The 22,726-nt window shown below is 34.7% G+C and overlaps 2 protein-coding genes across 5 annotated transcripts in view; both read right to left on the bottom strand.

The window, feature by feature from the left end:
• LOC136030277 (signal peptide peptidase-like 3) overlaps positions 1-655 on the bottom strand; it is a 75,255-nt gene extending 74,600 nt beyond the window's left edge. Inside the window, exon 1 of one of the 4 annotated variants that reach the window (XM_065709141.1) lies at positions 544-655. The gene's annotated coding sequence lies outside the window, so the exon portion shown is untranslated. Of the gene's footprint in view, positions 1-507 lie in introns of all 4 variants that reach the window. The other 3 variants (XM_065709137.1, XM_065709139.1, XM_065709140.1) reach the window with 3 other exon arrangements.
• Positions 656-3,695: 3,040 nt separating this feature from the next.
• Positions 3,696-22,698, bottom strand: LOC136030278 (thioredoxin domain-containing protein 9-like). The gene is made up of 3 exons (XM_065709142.1): positions 22,476-22,698; positions 12,691-12,892; positions 3,696-6,551 (listed from the first exon to the last, which is right to left on the bottom strand). Exons 1-3 carry the CDS (start codon positions 22,659-22,661, stop codon positions 6,298-6,300), a joined length of 642 nt encoding a protein of 213 aa, XP_065565214.1. The 5' UTR covers positions 22,662-22,698; the 3' UTR covers positions 3,696-6,297.
• Between the last annotated feature and the right edge of the window lie 28 nt (positions 22,699-22,726).

A 22,726-nucleotide genomic window follows, 5' to 3' on the forward strand; every position in this document is an offset into this window, starting at 1 on the left:
AATTAAGCAGAAGATCTATTTTACAAGGTTTCACTTTTATAAGACACATATTTTTAAAGGTCAGGGCCCTCTAGAAGAAGAAGGAGTGGAGGTAGGTACTTCAAAATACCTTCCTAGGACATACTTTAGCCTGTAGACCCATCCCTGAAAGTTTCTTTTTCCTAACATAACCCCTTTCTGAGATAGCAAGAATTCAATTAAATATAATTTTATTGGGAGAAGGAGTGGAGGTAGTTGCTTCAAAATACCTTCCTGGGACATACTTTAGTCTATAGGCTAGATTAATCCCTGAAAGTTTCATTTTCCTAACCTAAACCCTTTCTGAAATAGCAAGAAGTCAATTAACTAGAATTTTACCCTTGATTTGTAATGTTTTAAAAACCTTGGTATTGTCTACACCTAGCCTAGAGTCAAAGAAAGGCATATTCAAAACAAAACTAAGTAAAGCAAGCTTAGCCTTTTCTAAAGTTAAGAGATCTGTCTATGCAGATAATACTTAAAAATTACCTTTCTAGACCAAACTGTATAGAAATCTGGATTTACATTTTATATACACCCATAGCTTGAACAATCTCTTTAGTATTCCATTAATTGCCTATGAGAATTTGAAGCCTCTCATCTCAGCTTGATTTTTTCGATTTGTATAAGGATTTGTTTCCATTCAGTGACGCTACCTATAATGACGTACATATTATAAGACGCACAAAAATCAATTTCAATTCGAGTTGTTGGTCCCAAGTGAGTTTAATACAAGAAGTAAACTGGTCCTCATTCCATCAAAACTATAGAAAAAATAATACATAGATAATTTCTCCTAAGTCATAAAATATTTTTTATGTATAGGGCCAACGGTTAAATTTATTCCAACAAAAGATAATTTGATGCCCTTTATATAACAGATGCACTCTGACTCAGGAGAAACTATTTATTAATTATTATTTTATAATGTCGATGGATTGGAGGCCAATCTACTTGAAGCACACAGTTCACTTAGGCTAGGACCAACGAGTCACAACAAAATTTATTCCCATGCCAGTTTTTCTTCAAATGTTAGCAAGGTCTATAAATAACGGAAGGATCCGTGTGACAAAACTGACCAAACATTGAAAAGTGCTACTGGTTTTGTGTGAGTAACAAGTTTTGCAATCAAAAATGTTGTGATCAGCTGTTGAACTGGTGTCATTGTAAAGCTGGTTCAGAAAGGAGAAAAGGTCTGCAAAGTAATGTATTTGGAACGAAAACAGGCCACAAAAACAGGCTAGAAACATAGGAAGGATGCCAAATTTTATCAAAATCTTTTGAAAAATTTGACAGGCAAAAAGAGGCATTTATTGTACAGTGGCACAAAACGCGTCTGGGGCGTTTTGAACCTCAAGAGAAATTGAGTGTTTAAGTTTTTTAAAGAATTTATTGTTACTAGGATGCCTCCTAGAGCTAGAGGATAGGAAGTTGAAAGAATTTTTCTTAAGCGTGTTTTGTCAAGTATTATTATTGCTGTTATGCCGGTAATAAACTCAATAAACTGAGTCGAAGCTGAGACTACAAACACCACTTCAACCCCCATAAAAAACATTACCAACAATTTAGTGACTAGAGGCTAGTTTCTATATCCTCCCTACATAACTTGCCTGCTGTCGCAAATTACCCTCCACAGCTATGTTCTGAAGTTTAATACCCGATTTAAGCAATGTGTGCAGCCAGTATCTAATCCCGGCCGGTTATTCTTTAATAAGATGCTCCTACAATATTTTCATGTTTTTACCCAACTGGGGAGTCAGCTTTTCCAATGAAGTTTTTACTAAACTGAGGAATCCTCTCTTCCTATCACATTTTTATGAAACTTAAGAAATCTGTTTCCTAACTACGTTACTAAACTGAAGAATAAGTTTTTCCAACTCAAGTTGGATGATTTTTCCAGTTTGTGCAATATCTTCAATATCTGTTCGTTTTTTTTCAAGTCGAAATGGATGTTTAGTCAGCGAGAGTAAAAATTGCATATCCAAGAGTATGGTATATTCAGGTCATATCAAAGACACAATTAGTGGATATAATCAGAATATTCCACGACTACAACACCGTACAAAATTTAAATTATTCTGCAATTTAAAGTCTGCACAAGTAAAATAAAGAAAAATGTTTGTGAACAGAAGTCTGTGAATAAAGAAAATTAATAGTAAACCGCTACTTCGTTAAGCACTAGTATTCATCGAATTTAAAGCCTGCACAAGCAAATATAGGCTGCATCGATCCTCTCAAGCGAAAAGAGACAAAGGATGAATTATATTTGACTGTGTAATTTCGCAAAACCAAGATTGAGTTTGATTTCAGGGGCACGATGTTTGTCTTTTTTCTTTCAATATAAAAAAAAACTTTGATCAGGTATGACGTAGTAGGGTCTTTCAATCTAGGAGACTATCGAGTCGATCGTCAGCTATTTGAGGTGCTTGCTGACTTCTTTCATCAACCATCATTACGTGTTGTCTTTTAAGGCTTCATTTCATGAGAATGACCAGTACTGTCAGGAGTTCTTCAAGGAAGTATTCTTGGACCAACTCTTTTCCTAGTGTTCATAAATGAATTAGGGGCAAGTATTATGAAAAAACATTACATTTTGCTGACGACAGGACGATAACGATCTCAATCGAGAAAGGCAAATATCCGAGTAAGCCTTTTAAGAATTTTCAAACTGACCTAGAGAAATTGAGAGGTGGGGGATGCATAGCTCGTCAGTTTCAATGCGTCAAAATTTGATAGCGCGGAATATGAAGGCTCACAGTGTTTTCCTCTTTAAAGGAGAGGAATTAACAAGAGTAGATACACTACGCCTTCTTAGAGTTCATTTATTGTCAGGTTTCATGCAGGCAGACCCTCTATGCAAAGTGAGATCCTGCTACCTTAAGAAGCTAGAGGTTATCCTAAGATACAAAAACCTCCCCCCTGACACGGCCATTTTGACACTATTTGCATTGAATATCAGCAAGTCTTAGAAAACGCAAGTTATCTCTTTTTTGGTGCTCCAACTAGCCACGCAATTCTCGTCAACACGTCCAAACTCAAGCAATTAGCGGAACTTCAAGCAACTCTGATGACAAACCTCTGAAGCCAATCCAGAGTTGCTTCGACACGGCGTGTGTATCAGTGTTGTACAAAAACATGCATTAGCCTCAGTCAAAGGGGTTGTCAAAACTCGTACCAGACGGAGCAAAGCCTTTGCAACCAACTCGCCAAAATACAGCTTGTCAGGACCATATTGTTCAGGGCAAACTCTACCAGAAACACTTGAAAATTAGTTTCGCTCACTAGACTTCGCCGTGTGGAATCCCCTCACAGCAGGGGCAATCCCAGAAAATCGCTCTCTTGAGATATTTAAAAGAAGGTATAATAAATACCTCTAAACTAAAAATGAGGTGATTACCAAGACTAGTGGCATATCGTCACTTATGATGGAGCTGTTCAGCTTGTAGAAAAAAAAAAAATACATATGAGCAACTAAAAAGCGTGGTGAAAATTATATATCCAAAAGTGAGTTATACTCAGATTAAATTACGGTCTGACTTGCAAACTAACCGAAATAACGCACCATGTAGCACTGCACAAGTTCTAAAAGTCTACACAATTCTGCACAAGCAAAACTAGAAAAAAATTGCTTATGGGTACAGATCTATGAATGAAGTTAAATAACACTAAACTGCTACTTCAACAAAATTTGTTTATTCATTGTAAAGCTTGTACAAACAAAATGGGCTGCATATGCCCGCACAAGCAACAAAGGACAAAAAGATACATAAGAAAGACTTAAACCATAAAAGTATAAAAGAATCAAGGAAACAAAATATGAAAAGTGAATGTACTTGTAAGACTCAAATAACTTTTTATATTTATGCTAGAAAAGCAGCTAAAGAAAGACAATAGTAAAGTAAACAGACAAATTATACGATTTGATTTTATACATTCAAAATCTAAGCCTGAACACGATTTTTTCTACTAGCCAAGCCAATACTTTTCAAACATGGTAATGAAGTGCATCGAATACTCGGTATACCTCGAATATCAAAACCCAGTAGTTATTGATGGTAGCCTCCGGAATGTCCTCAAAAAGTAATTTAACTGTTTTTACAATAAGTTTAGTCATTTAAAACAAATAACCAGCCGTCAATTATTAGTCAATCGTCAGGTCAAATGGTAAAAAAAAACGGAAAAAAATTTCGTAATTCTAATGCCAAAAGGTCGCATCTGATGTTTTAATACTCCTGAGATAATTGACAAAAACCCTTTGCTGAGCTATTCTCATAGGGATAATCAGTAGGGTAATTTATGTCCAACCACGCAGTAATTGTCCTGCTGATCCTCCCTTTAAGAACAGCTTATCAAAACGCTTATGGCAGTTACCTCAGAATGGTGAAAATGTCAGATAGGACTTTTAGGCGTAGGAATGACAAAATTGTTGATGAATTCTTATAAATTGGAATCAAACGAGCTAGAATTTACCAACAAGATTTAAAGGCACTGTCCATCCCCTGAAGACTTTGATTGTTTTTACGTTTTTTTACTTGTGACAGATTTTTAAAATAAATTCATTTCGATTTGATTGCAAGATACATTATGAACACACGGCAGTCCTAAAAATATTTTTATTAGCAAGAACTATTTTCCCCTAGAAAGGCTTTTTAACACGGATAAGTCTAAAGTTCTGTAAAACAGAAACCATAATGAGATAAAAGTATTTTATTGTATTTGTCTCTTAGCTTTAAAATAATCATCAAAGCTGACCGCAGAGGGGTCACTAGCCAAAATGTTTGAAGGGCGGGGGGGGGGGGCAATGAATATTACCGACTGGCTGGTGATTGTTACCGAAAGACTTGGATGATATTACTATCTTAATTACTTAATTTTTCGTTTTTATTGACTGATATCCTTTTGTAGATTTTAGTTTATATAATTCCATCAGCCCATTTCCCTAAGAAAATAAAGCCAGTAAAATAGCGCCGCTTCTAGAAACTATTTTACCGACTGGCTGAAAACATTGGGGGGTATCCCCCCATACATGATACTTATGGTCGACTCAGGCTGAGCTTACAGAGTCACGCCACTGAACCCTATCCCAAACTAAATAACTGGTCACAACTGGGATTGAAAACGTGCCCCTTGGACACAGAATTCCCACGCCAGCGTCCCAACCACTCAGCCAGGATGGCTTCTTACAAAAAGTTAAATGTCGAAAAGAGTCAAGTGTTGCTAAATGTCAAATTTCTAGTTACAGTATTTTAACTGCCTATTTTTGATTAGCTTTAATATTTTTAAAAAGAAAAAAAACTTTTACAAATTAGGCACCAAAATTGAATTGGAATCGGTCTAATTGAAAATCCCATTATTTTTTTGTATGTGTTTGTTTTCATAACAATTAGGTAATCTGACCATGGCCTATCCCAAAAGGTTCATCGGAAGAGGGGGGAGGGGTAAAGATTTTGGTCAGAACTCATCGATCAGGCATTTTTTTTCTGAATTCATTTTTCATACTAGTCTTTTGTTTGCAGTCTTAGCAAGTAAATTTAATCTAGGGTGTAGGGGGGGGGAGGGGAGTGTCTAGGATTCTGACAATGAGAAAAACTGTTTTTAGAGAAAGTATTCTTATTCATGTGTTAATTTTTTAGCAGGGGACTGCGGGTTTATTCGGTAAAACCTCATTCTCTATTGAGTAAGGCTTTCAAAACTAAAACCCACATTGACAACAAATATTTTTTTTCTGAAACAGCTGGATGAAAATTGCTAAAAATGTTTCCTTGAAGACTGCTACATTCAGAATATATATGAAATAGTATTACAACACTGGAACCAAAGGGAGTATGGTAAAGGTCATAAACAAAGAATAGAATAAACACAAAATGCTACAAAAAAGACCCAAGTCAAATTTACTAATTAAAAATTCCTCTAAAACGTGTAGATAACCTTGTATAATGAAAAGCAAAAAATGTTACCCCTTTTGCCAAATTGTTCAAGATTAGCACAATCCATGAAACAAATCACATTTTGACTGTGAACAAAAAATGTTGGATATGTTGTTAGAAATTCATCCCCAAAAATATCCCGAAGATCAATTTGAAATTAAATGTAGTTTTGACAGGTCGGGATAAAATTACTAGTTGAGCTTTTATTTACGTAATATATTTGTTGATTACCATTTTCCTTTAATTTTCTAGTATATCTGGACTTGGTAATTTAGTCTATTTTAAGTATTTCCAAGTTTTGGAAAAAGGATAAAAAAAGTGTTGATTATCAATAATAAATCAGTAAAAATAACTAATCATCATCACTATCATCACTAAGCTGCGAGTCTCTAATCGACTTCTTTGTCAGTACCTTCTTCTTCACTTCTGGAGGATGGGTAAGGTCGCCACTGTATTCTATAACATGACCTTTTGCCAAGCGCCATTCCAGCAGTTCAGTTGAAAAGTCATCAATACCACCCAAATCCGTGAATCCAATAATATAGTCAATAATTTTCGATGATTTTACTAAAGCCATGGTTGGTATGATTTTTATTCTCAGTCGATCTAAAAAAAAATAATATAAACAACTCTTTTGTAGCAAATACTCCTCCTCCATCCCAAGTTTTGGATCCGTCTGTCTTGGCGACCTTATATGAAATAACCAAAGAATAAAAACCCTTTTTATAGCCTGATTCTAGCTTAGTTTTGGTTGCGAGAATTCCAGCATATCTGTGGGCAAACCCGACACCCCCACCCAGAGAGTTTGAAAATTGTGCTAAACAGGTTTCGAATTTAAATCTCAGGGCCTCCACTTACAAGAAAAAGTTAATCTAGCCCTTTCTCTTTCTAAAAAAGAATAACCTGGTTATGTAAGGGTTCTTAACGTGTGTTCACGAATCCTTGGCAATAATGGTGACTTTTACCCAAGGGTGACTTAATCTTCAATTTTTAAACTAGCACTGGATTCAAATACTTTTATGTTTAGTTTCAAATCATTGTTCGCAAGCTAAACTATTCGTTATATATTGCTCCAAACTGCCATCAACACCTTCAATGTAATATATTAGGCCCTGAAAGGCTTACATCGCGGCCCAGTCCGTCGTTAGATTTATTTACGTTTAGCTGTACTTTTATTCAGCTTTTTTTTTATTATTACCTTCTATATGGTTTTGTCTATTCAGAAAATACACCTAAGCAACCCCAGAACCTACTAATATTTATATATGCTGAGTGGAATCAAACCACTTCACTCGTAGGCAGCTAAATTCGGAATTTAATTGTGAAGTTTAAATTTAAATATAACAAAAAAAGAAGAGAGGAAAAACAAAAAAGAAGAAACATTGAACAATATAGAAAGAAACGTAGAATTTTATTAGTTGCTATATCAGCACAGGTATACTGAGTGGGATCAAAAAAGAAGAGGAAGAAAGAGGAAAAGAGATGAACAAAAAAGAAGAATAAAAGAGAAGCACAGAAGAGAAAACAATGAACGATATAGTAAAATATACCAAAAAGAGAATTTCCATCAGTTGCTATATCATCATACCTACACAGAATGGGTTAAAAAAAGAAGAAGAAATGAGAAACATAAAAGAGGAGACAACAAACAACGTAAAAAAAACAGAAAAAAAGGAGAACTTTTATCAGCTGCTATACCATCTTACATACACTGAGTAGGGTTTAAAAAGAAGAAGAAAAAACAAGAAAGGAGAAAGGGAAAATAAAAAACAAGGGGAATCACAAAAGAGAAAACAGAGAACAATACAGAAACATACAGCAGAAAGGAGAACATGCCCATTTATTGGACGTTCCCCCCCCCCAAAAAAAAAAATATCCTCTAGGCTATGTTTTCAACACTTTTGGTAACATGCACCCTTAATTATCGATTGGTTCGATTGGCTAAAATCACTTAAACTATCGATTGGTTTCAAAATACCGATTGATAAAATCAGAGAAATTCCCTTGACCACACCTTTTCAGTTTATCCATTATTTTGAAAAATCTTGTAGCATTATTTTCCCAAAATTTAGGAGCTTCAAACTGATGTTCCTTAAATGTTCTTGTGCTTATAGCATAATGTATGTGAATTCGAGAAAGCAATTCACCGAAACTTTAAAAACATAAATATATGTGTTAGTGCCTGGTAAAAACAATCCAGATATGTTTTTAGACACTATTTAGCAACAGGCCAGCCTCTCATTACTGTTTTTTGTAAGAAAAAAAGAGATGAACATATTTAGGACATTCACTCCGTATGAAGGAATGTCGCGTTCTTCAGACAGTCTACAATTGGAAACCAGACAAAGTTATCCAAAATACCTTCCAGTGAATTTTTTTTACCGAGATCTGAGGAGGGCTGAGAATTCCCTAGTACCTGAAGGGCAAGACGTCATAACTGCAGCACCGCTTCTGGACGAGTAGAGAGGCTACATCAACGCCCGATGCGCCAACAATACCTCCAGAGGAACTAAGGGTCTAAGGTCTAATATGGTAACAATTAACCTCTCATCTTCCTAATCACAGGTATTTCCAACAATTAGAATTAAATCGTGAATAAAATTTAGAACAACTGGTATAGAAAAAACAATTAACAAAATAAGTTCATGAAAAATGATTATTTAAAAGAATAAAGAAGAGTTTGGCAGCGGGTTTTGGTTCCCTACTTTGTTGTATTCCGAACAATACAACCCAAGGTACATATGGCATGAGAGTCTTCAAAGGAATCATAAGAGATTTTAAGTAGAAGAAGAAGAGGAATAATTTTTCAATTACTTGTTTTCAATTGATAATCATTGAAAAAGATTATTCTAAACAACACTTAAAAATTTAGGTAATGATTCATGTTTCTCTTCCTTGTTGTGCTGCATATTACGTAGTCCTAGATGCATATGCCATCAGAGTCTTCAGAGGAGGGACCATAAGGTGGTTCTGATTGAAAAGATATAGAACTGATCAATTACTTGTTTCATTTTTATTCATTTGCAAAAATACGACACAGAAGGGTTCGGCAACAATTTCTATTTCTTTTTCCTTGTTTTGTTGCATACTGTATAAACCGAGATGCATTTGTCATGAGAATCGTTGAAGGGAGCATAATATATTCTGCATGGAAGAAAAAGAAAAAGAAGAAGTAGAAGAAGAAAGAAAGAACAAATGGTCAATTACTAGTTTAATTGAAAACAATTATTTAAAAAAAGCATTAATTTTTTCCCCTGGAATCTTGTTATTTTTAAACATTCATGTGATTCACCTGTTTATGGCAAACTGACGGAATTACTCTCCCTTACTGTCTCCTTCCTCAAAAAGCATGCGAACGTGCTGCTACGTATGGTAATAAAGAAAAAAAGGATATTTTTAGCCAGTCAATATCAGAATTATAGTGAATATATTGCCAAAAACCTCATTTAAGCCCTCTGTAGTGCTAAAAACAAATATATATATATATATATATATATATATATATATATATATATATATATATATATATATACTACTACTACTAATAACTCACTGCAGCACCAAGCCGCCTGAGGCCAACACAGCTACGCACGCTCCTCCTCCAACCTAATCTATTTAAAGCCTCCCTCTTTACACCCTCCCAGGAAGTTCCCATTTCCTTTAAATCCTTATTTATGACATCCTCCCAACCCAGACAAGGACGACCTGCTTTCCGTGTAGCCCCAGACGGTTGGCCAAAAAGGACAATCTTCGGTAATCTGTCATCCTTCATCCGTAGAACGTGGCCTAGCCATCTCAACCTTTCTTTCATTATAGCCCCAGAAAGCGGGATTGAACCACACTTTTCGTACAACCTACTGTTTGAAATACGGTCAGTCAGCCGGGTACCCAGAACAATCCGTTATATATATATATATATATATATATATATATATATATATATATATATATATATATATATATATATATATATATATATATATATATATATATATATATATATATATATATATATATATACATATATTTATATATATATAATTAGCAATGATATTCTGTCTTAACCATACCTCCCAGTTTCAAATCAATTTAAACTTCAATGATTTGCCTACGTTAACTTAGGCCTAGATTGTGAGGATTTGATTTTGACTTAAATTAATGCTTGAAAATGGAAAATGTAGATAAATTATCCCTCGCAGAGAGATTTTAACTGTAGTCCTATTGTACTATAGATTAATTCCATTAAATATCCAAATTTCTATTATTTAAATGAAAACCCCAGACACCACGGTGGAAATGACATTTTTTGCTCCTTAATCCTTATTAATCCTTAATCCTGTAACAGGATTAATCCTTAATCCTGTAAATAGCAATTTTTGCTCCTTAATCCTTATTGTCCCAGTATTCCTAATTCATATTCCTACTGTACTTTCAGTTCCTGATTCCTACTGTCCCATATAAAACCGTTGAAGTACTGTTATAAGTTCTAATTTTTTATTATACTACATAAAAAAAACTAGTTTTTTTAACTGAAAGTAAGGAGTAACATTAAACTTAAAACGAACAGAGATCACTCCGTATATAAAATGGGTTGTCCCCTCCGCAATCTCTCGCTCTTTACGCTAAAGCTTTTAATTGTTTTAAAAAGTAGAATTGTGGCAAAGAGTCAAACTTTAGCGTAAAGAGCGAGGGATTGCGGAGGGGACAACCCATTTCATATATGGAGTAATTTCTGTTCGTTTTAAGTTTTAATGTCACTCCTTACTTTCATTTAAAAAAACTAGTTTTTTTATGTAATTTCTGAACATTTTTGAATTAATGCATGTTTGATTTTGGCTCTCCACACATAAATCATTAAAATGAAACTTGCATATTAATTAATTTTTTGGCTTAATGGCTTTCTCTTAGTTTTGATCAAATGATTTTGAGAAATAAGGGGTGGGGAAAGCCTAGTTGCCCTGCAATTTTTCGGTTACATAAAAAGGCAAATATGAATTTTAATTTTTAGCGAATGTTTTTATTAGTAAAAAATATACGTAACTTAAGAATTAGCTTACGTAACAAACTTTTATGTTCTTAAATTTTTATTATGTATATGAGGGGGTTTGTCCCCTCGTTAATACTTCGCTCTTTACACTAAATCTTAAGTTTTGTCCCAATTCTCTAAGAATGACCACTGAATCCGAATGGCCATAGAATAAATAGTTGAAATTACTAAAAATACTATAGCATAAAGAGCGAGGTATTTATCTCCTCCTAAATGCCTCGCTCTTTATGCTAAAGTATTTTTAGAACCCTTCATATGCGTAATAATCTCTGTTCGTTTCAAGTTTCAATGCTACTCCTTACTTTCAATTGAAAAAACTTTTCCATGTTTATTTTTTCATTGATTTTTTTTTATAGTAATTTTAGAAAATCCTGCGCAATTTTCATTGAATTTCTGTTCCCCCATGACATATTTCCCCAAGGAAAGATCCTCCCACATAGCTCCCTCCCCTTAACCCCAGCCCCAAAACCAAAAAAAAAATCCCATGAAAACGCTGTACACTTCCCAATAACCATTGTTATATGTAAACACTGGCTGAAGTTTGTAACTTGCAGCCCCTCCCCTAGGGACTGTAGGGGAGTAAGTCATTCCCAAAGACATAGTTATTATGGTTTTTGACTATGCGGAACAAAATGGCTATCTCAAAATTTTGATCCGTTGACTTTGGAGAAAAAATGAGCGTGGGAAGGGGCCTAGGTGCCCTCCAATTTTTTTGGTCACTTAAAAAGGGCACTAGAACTTTTCATTTCCTTCAGAATGAGTCCTCTTGCGACATTCTAGGACCACTTGGTCGATATGATGACCCCTGGAAAAAAAACAACAACAACAAAAAAAAACAAACAAACAAATAAACACGCACCCGTGATTTGTCTTCTGGCAAAAAATACGAAATTCTACATTTTTGTAGATAGGAGCTTGAAACTTCTACAATAGGGTTCTCTGGTATGCTGAATCTGATGGTGTGATTTTCGTTAAAATTCTATGACTTTTAGGGGTTGTTTCCCCCTATTTTTAAAATAAGACAAATTTTCTCAGGCTCGTAACTTTTGATGCGTAAGACTAAACTTGATTAAACTTATATATTTACAATCAGCATTAAAATGCTATTGATATCAAAACCCCATTTTTTAGAGTTTCGGTTGCAATTGAGCCGGGTCGCTCCTTACTACAGTTCGTTACCACGAACTGTTTGATATGCTGTAAAAGAAAAAAACCTCAACAGCCAACAAGCCTTTCGATGAAACCTTGACAAAAACATAAAGCCTATCTTGGAACCTATGGTGGACGAGGTTAAAACACGTGTATTGAAAAATGTAACGATACATGTGTTGATACACGAGCCTATACATAAGGCTGTCGTGCACAAATTGAGACACCTGTACTGATTTATGTATAAGTAGATGTTTCATTAATTCGTGTATTGATATACAAGCCTATATGCGGTGCATATGTGGAGTAAGATATACACAATGTTCAATTTAGCTTACTGAAATTAATTACGAAACTTACTGAATAAGTAGAATTGTAACGATCTTAGAATTGTAACTAAGCACCGTTCGGGAAGCAAAATTAATTTTATGCGAATAATTTGAAATTTCGAAGACATGGGCAAAGTCTCATAGCATAAAGTCTAATAACAAAATATTGTAACGTTTTAAACCAGACACAAAAAAGGAAACCAATCAAGCCTATAGTTACCAGCTAAGAATGGACTTTTTTCAGCATTTATCTTGCAAAATTTCGTTTCCAAATGCTTTTTTGCCAGCATATTTAAATGCTTATCAACGATCTGGCATCTGGGAGTAGAGTCTCTATAAAAATGACAAACAACCAGTTGAGACTTCTTTGAAACATCAAAAAATTCTTTTTCATCCTTCAACTCTTCATACTCTCCATGGCCCTACAAGAAAAAAGTAAAATTAAGAGGAAAACTAAGACAAAATATACTTTTTATATGTTTTGGGTCTATTTCTTGACTTTTCAAAGGCCTTTGATATGGTTGACCACTCTTTTCTTTTGTCTAAACTTTCTTTATTTGGCGTGCATGGAGTCCCACAAGATTGGTTAAGGTCTTATCTGTCAGGGAGATCCTAGTATCTTTCTGTTAATGGTACTTCTTCCTCTATTTTGACTATATTGAAAGGCGTCAACAAGACCTTGTGCTTGGACCACTTTTGTTTCTAATTTACATTAATGGTCTTGTTGATGGTCTTCATCCCCATGTTCACCCTGTTCTTTTTGCTGATGACAGTAACTTTTTCATTGCTGCAGTGGGCCTTCCATCCGCCACTTCCATAGCTCAAGGTTTTCTTGATAAAGTAAAGAATTGAGATTGGTCGAATGGTATGGCTCTTAACAGCCGAAAGAGTGACGTTGTCAATTTCAGTGCCCCTTACCGTATGAGAGATGTACAGGAATCAATCATCCTGACTTATGGGGATGATATCATATCACAAACTGCTATGGTGAAATTTCTTGGTGTGTATCTTGACTGTTTTCTTTCTTTTAAACCGCATATAACTCACACCCCTTCCCTATTCCTCCACCAGTCTTCAATGTTGCACCGGGTTAACTCATTTCTTCCTCCTGATGCTATGGTTTCTCTTTATTCTGCTTTTATTTAACCTTACCTTTCTTATTGCTGCTCTATCTGGGATAATACTAATAAATCTCTTCTCTGCTCACTTCAAAGAGCCCAAAATAGGGCAGCGAAGGCTACTTTTCTTCTCCCTTGGCTTTACGATTCCTCTGATCTTTATAATGATACTGGAATAGCTTCACTGGATCTTATCCTAGGTAAAAATAATCTTTATTTAGCGCATTCTGCTTTTCTATGCACACTTCCACCACCCCTACAGCAATATTTTTCACGGACAGGCTCCGGTAGGTGTTCTTCTTTTTTACGCATTTCTTCTCGAAGATTTATTTACCAAAACGATCATCTACAGCAGCCCAGAGGTATCCCCTATATCAATCAATTCTATTATGGAACTCCATCCCTCCGGATGTCCCACTATTTCTTTCTGCAAAGGCAGTTTTTTGTCGGGTCTTTCCAGTTGAGTAATTTCTCCCTCTTTCTCCTTTGTTTTTTATTTTTCCTGTTTTCTTTTTTCCTATTATTTCTCCTTTTTTGGAATTCTTTCCTAACTGATATATCTCTCTCTTATTCTTTTTAAAATCGCTTTCAGGAATCTTCTTAACTTTTAATGTCCTTGTTTATTTGTCCCTTTTTTTCAGATTTTCTAATGTCAACTTTATCTTTCCTGTTTCTCTACTGTCTTGGTTTCTACTTATTTCTATTGTTATTATTACTATCAGTTTCTTTTTTACTGTATGCTTGTGCTTATTCTTCCACATCTTCATTTCATATGTACTGTTTGATTGAGGGCATTATTTATGGTTCTTTTAGTGCTTTGTTATTGTGTTGTATGGCCCATAACAAGCAAAGCTTTTTTCGAGGTTTGTAATAGTGTTTTAGAATTAATAAAATGATTGATTGATTGACAGATTGATCTCAAACCTACAAACTCAGACATCATTATTCCAGATAATTCATCCTTAATCATACCTGTCACTTTCTTGATGACTGCTGGGAAGTTTTAAGGGTCATCCTTTTTGCAATATGAACAGATTGAACGTAATATCTTAACTGTTGGTAAGAGTCTTATGTGTTGTTTTCTTTTAAATGGTTGGGCATATTAATAAATGTAAAGTCTTTTCTGGTAAATTTTGTGACATTACAAACCATATAAACTATTAGCATCTAAATACATTGAATAATTTGAAGGATTTGTTTTTTGAAGTTTTTCATATATTTATTGTTATCCAGAAAAGGTAGTTTATCACTTATTGAAAGCCTACTGAAGGCATCTTATTGATTAAAAGTGGGTTCAATTTACTTTTTTCAGTTTATAGAAAGCCTACTCACAGTGATAAGTATTTGAACTTTCACTCTTGCCACCCTATTTCAGTGAAACGAGGGGTTGTGATTGCACTGATGGATAGAACTTTCAGAATTTGTTCCCGGGAGTTTTTAGATTCTGAATTGTTGTATTTGAGGGATGTTTTATTTTGTAATAGTTACCCGATTAAATTCATTGATGAAATAATAAAAAATAGACGCATTAAACACAACAATAGGTTGCAAGGGTTTCACAGTGCACAGAATTAAATTTAAAGAAAATCTTCATTTCTTTACCTTATGTACCTACTTGGGGGAGATGCTTAAAAGAATTTTACGTAAACACAGCATTGATACTTGTTTCCAATCAGTGAGACCATTAGGCAGTTTTCTTAATTCTGGGAAGGATTTAACCCGGGGGGATTTAGTTAGTGGGGTGTATAAAAGTCCTTGTTCCTGTGGAAAGTTTTATATAGGTAGAACTCACCAACAATTTACTAAAATATTTTTTTAGCATTGCAACCCAATAAAAAAACCCTACAACTAAGAAAGCCTCGCGAAACTTTGTTTCGGCTCTAGCTGAACATACATTCTTTTATCCCGAACATTTTATACAATTTGATCAGGCTACAGCAATTTCTAATGATAGAGGTTTTTCTCAGTGGGCAAGGGAGGCTATAGAAATTAAAAAACATATATTTGCTAATATTTCAATAAATAGAGACACAGGGAATTTAAATATTGACCCAATTTATGATATTCTTTTGAAAAATGAACCAATAGTCGATAAGGGAATTAAAATTTTACACAATCACCAGGGGACAAGATTACCCACTAGACCAAAAAGAGTTGCTTCAATGTTAGCTTACAAGAGGATTATTTCGCAACAGAATAATTAACTAAGTTTCAATTTTCATAATTTTTCCTAAGTTGCTCTTTGATTCTTATTGAAGTAGCTCAAACAGCTGCTTTTTCCTATGCGGATAAGTAGCGACATTATTATTATTAGTGGTGGTTTTTATTTGTTTTTAGTTTAGTTTTCTTTTAATTTTCTATCTTGTGCTGAAGACGCCTTGTTTGGATACAGGCGAAATATCCGCGTTGTTTTAGTCTTTCAATTCTACTGGCCGTCGTCTCGTTGGAAGTTTTCTTTTTGTAGAGTTTTATCTCTCTTGGTTGTTTATTGTCATGTCTGGCCAGTTTGGCTTAAGAAATTTCATATATATATATATATATATATATATATATATATATATATATATATATATATATATATATATATATATATATATATATATATATATATATATATATATATATATACATATATTAATTCTATCTCGTAGTGCTGAAGACGGCCCTTGGACATAGGGCCGAAATATCCACCGAATTGATTTCCGCTGTCTTGAAAAGATTTTCCCTATTGTTTCTACTTTGTGTTTGTTTGTCCTTGAAAGCTTCACTTTAATACCCTTAGCTTGTGTAGTAGCAATATTTGTAATATCAGTAGTAGCATTAGTAGCAGTATCCACATAGATCCTTTTTGTCTTGTTTTGTTTTTCTCCACATCCCCTTAAACACATGATGAAATTTTTAACTTAATACTATGAACCAAACAGTAATAATAGTTGTAGGAGTAGAAGCAGTAATATTATGATGCAAATATTGTCTTTTCGTTAGTTCAAAATCCCCCACAACAAGCCTTGTAGGTTTTAATTTCACACACGATCCTAAGATATTGCTGATTTGCCCTTTTGACAATCTCTATATGGATGAAAGGTTTTTTATTTGTGCAACAAAAATTTTTCTGAAGTATTCTCTGAAAATTATACCTTTGTACCCTTAGGTATAGTTGTAATAGTAGTCACAGCAATAGTATTACTACTCAACTTAATACAATTAGCCATTGCTATGACATTGTTGATATACCCTTTTGATGACCTGTATACTCATATGCTTCTTGGAATTTTCATCTTAGCTCTGAACCATACCCATAGTTCCAATAGAAGTAGTAGTTGGAACAAGAGTAATAGTAGTAGTAAAACTAGTATATGTTGCAGTGGCAGTAGCATTAGTAGTAGTGTGCACATATTGCCTTATTGTTGATTAATCTTTCCCTTCATACACAAATCAATTCTTATGTTATGCTAAATTGGCAATCTAAATGCACACGGTGCCTTTTGTTAATTCGAATTCACCATCAATATTCTCTCAGATTTTACCTTCATACACTTAGCGTTAATAATATTAGTATTGTAGTGGTTTTGGTGGTAGTAGAAGTAGTTGCAATGTTAGTGTTGTATTAGTAGAAGTAGTTGCAGTGCTAGTACTTTATTAGTAGTAATAGTAGTAACAGTAGTAGCAGCAGTATTAATAGTTGTAGTAGTTTTTGCATATTGCCTTATACTCAGTTGACTGTTGGTTTCATGATTCCCTAGAAGTTTCACCTTGACAGGGGAAGCCCTTCCAAAAATATTGTTGATATGTGCTTTTGACACTCTTTGACGCCATTTTCACCTTAATACTCTAAGCCTTACAAGTTGTTGCAATTGAAGTAGTAGTTGGAGTAGTTAAATAGCAGTAGCAGAATTAGTAAAAAAGCAGCGGGAATAGTATTAGTAGTGAATTGCATGTCTTCCCTTTTCAGCATTCTCTGAGGGTTCCAACGTCATTCCCAAACACTGACATCCCTAAATGCATAATTATTGAACATTTCAACAATGCTGTAAAAACTGATATCTCAAAACTTTGTTTGGATGTTTGTTTTGGGAAATGATAAGCATGGGGGGGGGGATCTCAAATCCCTTTGACTCTTAAGAAGGGAACTTTAACTTCCAGTTTCAAGTCAAATACGACCCAACTGAATTTTGTGCCATCACTGATTCCATAAAAACCTTATATGCCCCAAGAGCATAACCCAAAGCCCTTGCCCTGGGCTCTGGAGGATTGTGTCAAGCCTGGAGGGATTGTTATATGTTCCTTGGCTATTTTAAGCAAAATGACCCTTGCAAATTTCAATCAGATGCTTTTAGTGATAAGACTGGTAGTTGGGGGTGGGGGATAGTTGACCTCCATCACTTTTGACTCTTAAAAGGAAACTAGAGCTCCCAATTTAAACCAAATGAGCCTCAGTAAAAGTTTATACAACCATCCCTCCTACAAGAACCTTAATTGCTCCAGGGGCATAACTTAAGAGTCCTTGTCGTCAAGCTCTGGTGGTTTGTATCAACGCCAAAAGCCTTTTTATATGATTTTCGGACTATTTTGAATAAAAGGACTGTCTCAATATTTCTACTGTATGCATCTTAGGAGAATATGACGTGTGTGTGGGGGAGGGGGGGAGAGAAGGGGCAGCATTGCTCTGACCACTTTGAATCTTAAAAAGGGCACTCGAACTTCTGATTGTCAATCCAATGAGCCCCCCCCCCCTAAAGCATATACGACAACCCTTTCTATAAAAACCTTACATGCCCCCCAGGGCATAACTTACCACCCTTGCCCTAAGAGCTGTGGTGGTGGAGGGGGGGGGGTGTCTTCCTCATAGACATAGTTCTCTTTTCAACTAAGAGGAACAAAATTGCTATCTCCAAATCCTGATTGGAGGTGACCGGGGGAATGATGAGCAGGGGGACTTATTGCTCTTGAATCACTTTTGACTCTTAAAAAGAGCACTATAACTTCTAATTTCAAATCAAAGGAGCCCCATCTGAAGTTTATATGGCCACCCATTACACAGGCACCTTATATGCCCCCTATGCATGACTTGTAACCCCATTTTCAGGGCACTGGGGATTCTTCCAACCATAGAAGCATTGATATATGTACTTTGGGCTATTTTGAGCAAAATTACTATCTCACAATTTCAATCAGATTCGTTTAATGAAAAGAGGGGTAGTCAAGGGGGGGGCAAGATGCCCTCCATAACTTTTGACTCTTTAAAGGGAATTACAACTCCCAATTTTCAACTAAATGAGCCTCCTCTAAAGTTTATACAGCTGTCCCTTCCATAAAAACCTTAAATGTTCCTAGCGCATGATTTACAGTTAGTGTCCCCAAGCTCTGGGGGTTTGATTCAAACCCAAAAGCCTTGTTATATCATACTTGGACTATTTTGAACACAATGGCTATCTCAAAGTTTCTACTAGATATATTTTGGGAAAATACAACATGTGTGTTGGGGGAGGCTGTGGTAGCTGCCCTCTTATTATTTTGACTCTTCAAAAGGGCACTAGAAATTCTGATCAGTGATGCAATAAGCCCCCTCCAAAGCCTATATGGCTAGCCTTTCTATAAAAGCCTTACACACCCCCAGGGTATAACTTGAAAACTGTGCCCTAAGGGCTGTGGGGGGGTTATCATCATCAGACACAATTTCCAGACCCTTCAACAACGCTGATCAGAATGGCTATCTCAGAATTTTTAAGAATTGAACAAACTAATTGTTTGACTTATAATGACTTGTAACCCTATTTTCAGGGCACTGGGGTTCTGTCAACCCTAGTTGCCCTCCATCACTTTTGACTCTTAAAAAGGAACTAGGACTCTCAATTTTCAAGCAAATGAGCCCCTCTAAAGTTTATACAACTATCCCTTCCATAAAAACTTTAAGTGCCCCTAGTGCATAATTCACAGCTAATGTCCCCAAGCTCTTGGTGTTTGTTTCAAACCCAAAAGTCTTGTTATATGATTCTTGGACTATTTTGAATGCAATGGCTATCTCAAAGTTTCTACTAGATACATTGAGGAAAATACAACATGTATTTGTTTGGGGAGGGGCGTAGTAGCTGCCCTCTGATCATTTTGACTCTTAAAAAGGGCACTAAACTTCTGATTAGAAATTTAATAAGCCCTCTCTAAAGCCTATATGGCTACCCTTTATATAAAAACCTTATATGGTTTTTGGCCCAAACCTATATGGCCCAAGGGCATAACTTAAAACCATTGCCCTGAGGGCTGTGGGGGGTTGTCATCTTCAGACACAATTTCCAGACTTTTCAACAATGCTGAACAAAATGCCTATCCAAAAATTTTTACTGAATGTGTTTGGGGAAACTATGGGCTTGGGAGGGGGTTGGTTTACCTACAATTACTGTAAACTATTAAAAAGGGCACTATCCCCACCAACTTCCAATCGAATGAGCCCTTTTTGAAGTTTTTACAACAACTTCTAGTTTTCCATGTTTTCCAGGAATTATTTAAAAAACTATCAAAAATTGAATAAAAAACAATTTTTTTTCAACTGAAAGTACGGAGCAACATTAAAACTTAAAAGAGAAATTGTTATGTATATGAGCCCCCCCCCCTCATCAGCATCTCACTCTACACTAAAGTTCAAATTTGTTCCAATTCCTAAAGAATGACCCCTGAATCACAAAGGCCATTTAATTGGAATCAGTAGCTTTTTTGAAAGTACTAAAAAAACTTAACATCAAGAGCAAGGTATCAACAAGGGGTTGAACACCCTCATATACATAATAATTTTTGTTTGTTTTAAGTTTTCTTCATGTTGCTCCTAACTTTCAGTTAAAAAAACTTATTATTGAGGATCACTATTCAGGTATAAAATCAATATTCTTTTCAAATACAATGGCTGCTAACAGCCATTTTTTTCCAAAGTTGCAGTAGAAACAATATCCTCAATCCTTATTTACAAAGTTTTAATAATTAGTGAAACAGTTTCTTAAATTTAGAAACAAGAATCTCTATATGGCTTCAAATCCTGTTATGATTATAGGAACTGTGAAACTTAGAGCCAAAGAAAGAAACTAAAAACCCCAAAATTAAGGAACTTTTTCTGTCAAAATTTATAAAGGTATTGAGAAATCTTCTATTCAATCTTTTAAGCCCATGAATTATGAAAAGACAGGGATAATACCTTGACAACCCATTCCCAAGGTATATTTTAGGCTCTGGATTCATTCCTGAAAATTTGAAATTGAATATAACCTTAGGATTACATTATTTTGCAGCTTAGTAGCTAAGCCTTGGACTTAGGTCTATATATGTTTTATATTTGGAAAGTGCTTAATAAGAAATCAGTTGTTATATTTCTTTTATTATTACAGTAACAGGAACTAGTATCAGTTGAGTAGAAAAGGAGCTAGTATCAGTTGAGTAGTTCTACACTTCATAAGCAAACATGCAAATAGAGGGGGTAACCATTACTTCACAAATTGTTCAGGATAGACACCATATACTGAAAGATGAAAACGGTGTTTACAGAACTCTGTGCTCTACTGGTCATTGGTACATCAGAAGGATTAATCAACTGCTTACTAACAGAAAAGCTCAACACTCTTCTTTAATTGATAACACCTTAAAAGCAGAATAAAACAGAAAATTTTGACTCTGCCCTTGCAGAACACATTTATGACCACCCAGACAATACTATTTTAATTAACTAAGCTAGTTTAATTTCAAATGACAAAGATATTGTCCAGCACAACAGAAATACTCTTGAGAATTATAAGTACCAGAATTTAGGTCTAGCTCTGAACAAAGATACCAGTGGTTTAAGAATAAATTATTATTTTTGATTTTTTTTTTTTAGAGAAGCTGATACTTTAGTTCTCTATTAAATAAACCCCAACTCATATTTACTTTTATGTAACAAAACATGTCATCAGCCACTCAGACCACAAAGGGTTTATGCAAAAAATGCAATCAGTAAACTAAGAAATCAAATAACATAGTTCTCTGAACTATTTTATGGCTAGTTCATTTTTTGAGTGAATTAAGTTACATGACTGCTAAATGGAATGTACTCAAGAATTACACTGTATAACATTTGACAAAAAACAATTCCACTTCCTGATATGGTTGTGATTTGCTTATTTTGCATGAAAAAACTATAATGTATGTATATATTTTTTTTAATATTTAAAATATAGAGGTGGCAAGAGGTTAGGTTAGTTATTAAATATGATGTGTTCTGAGTGGCCTGACTTTCCACAATTCTTTGTCAGAGTTTCTATAATCTTGTTTCTAAAGCATTATGTTATAACCATGTTTTGGTATATTTTATTGCTATTAACCTAATTTCACTTATTTGGTGTATTATGTTTAACAGACAAGTATGTTGTGAATTTTCTTTCATTTGCCAGTTGTTTACAATAATAAATAGATAACATGGCTATATATTTGGGAAAGGTTATATAGGTTAGCTTAGGTAAAATTGAATTTGCAAAGGAAACAAAATTTTCAATTCAGGTTCTGAATGAAATTATTATTCTAGAAGTAAGTTTGGTACTTGTATGATATACCTTCAACTACTCAAGTTGCTCAATTGTTGACATATTGTAGAAATGTTTTTCTGTTAGTTTCTTTCAGCTTAGCATGAGACAAGACAAAAAAAGAATAGATGAAAAATATATAACTTGGGCTATATATTTGCATATTCGAGGATGGGGTAGAGTAATTGGACAGTGTGAAGTTAGAAAACTATTTTACTAGGCTGCATAATATCCAGAATATTTATACCTTACACCTTAGGCAAGCACACCTGCTATACTTTACTCCCCCTCCACCTCTAACTTGCAAATAAGTAGCCCAAATTCGTTTCTAAAGTATTATGTTTTTCTACCAGTTGCCTCCACTCCATTAATTGTTTCTGTCTGTGCTTCATAGCTTCAATTCTCCTCTTCCTGATCTCTTCTAAGTCATCCTCAGTTGGTTTATCAAGTTTCTTTAGCTCTGCATCAAGCTGTTCTTCGATAGCTTGTGCAGTATTTACTAAAGACTTCTGAAGCTTAGACGATAATTCCTCCATTTTCGAACCTTGCACAGCGTGTTTTCAGTTTAAATTTATTCCATAAAATTCAATCGGTGTTATCC

This window comes from Artemia franciscana, chromosome 8, assembly GCF_032884065.1.
Source record: "Artemia franciscana chromosome 8, ASM3288406v1, whole genome shotgun sequence".
NCBI classification, from domain to species: Eukaryota; Metazoa; Arthropoda; class Branchiopoda; order Anostraca; family Artemiidae; genus Artemia; species Artemia franciscana.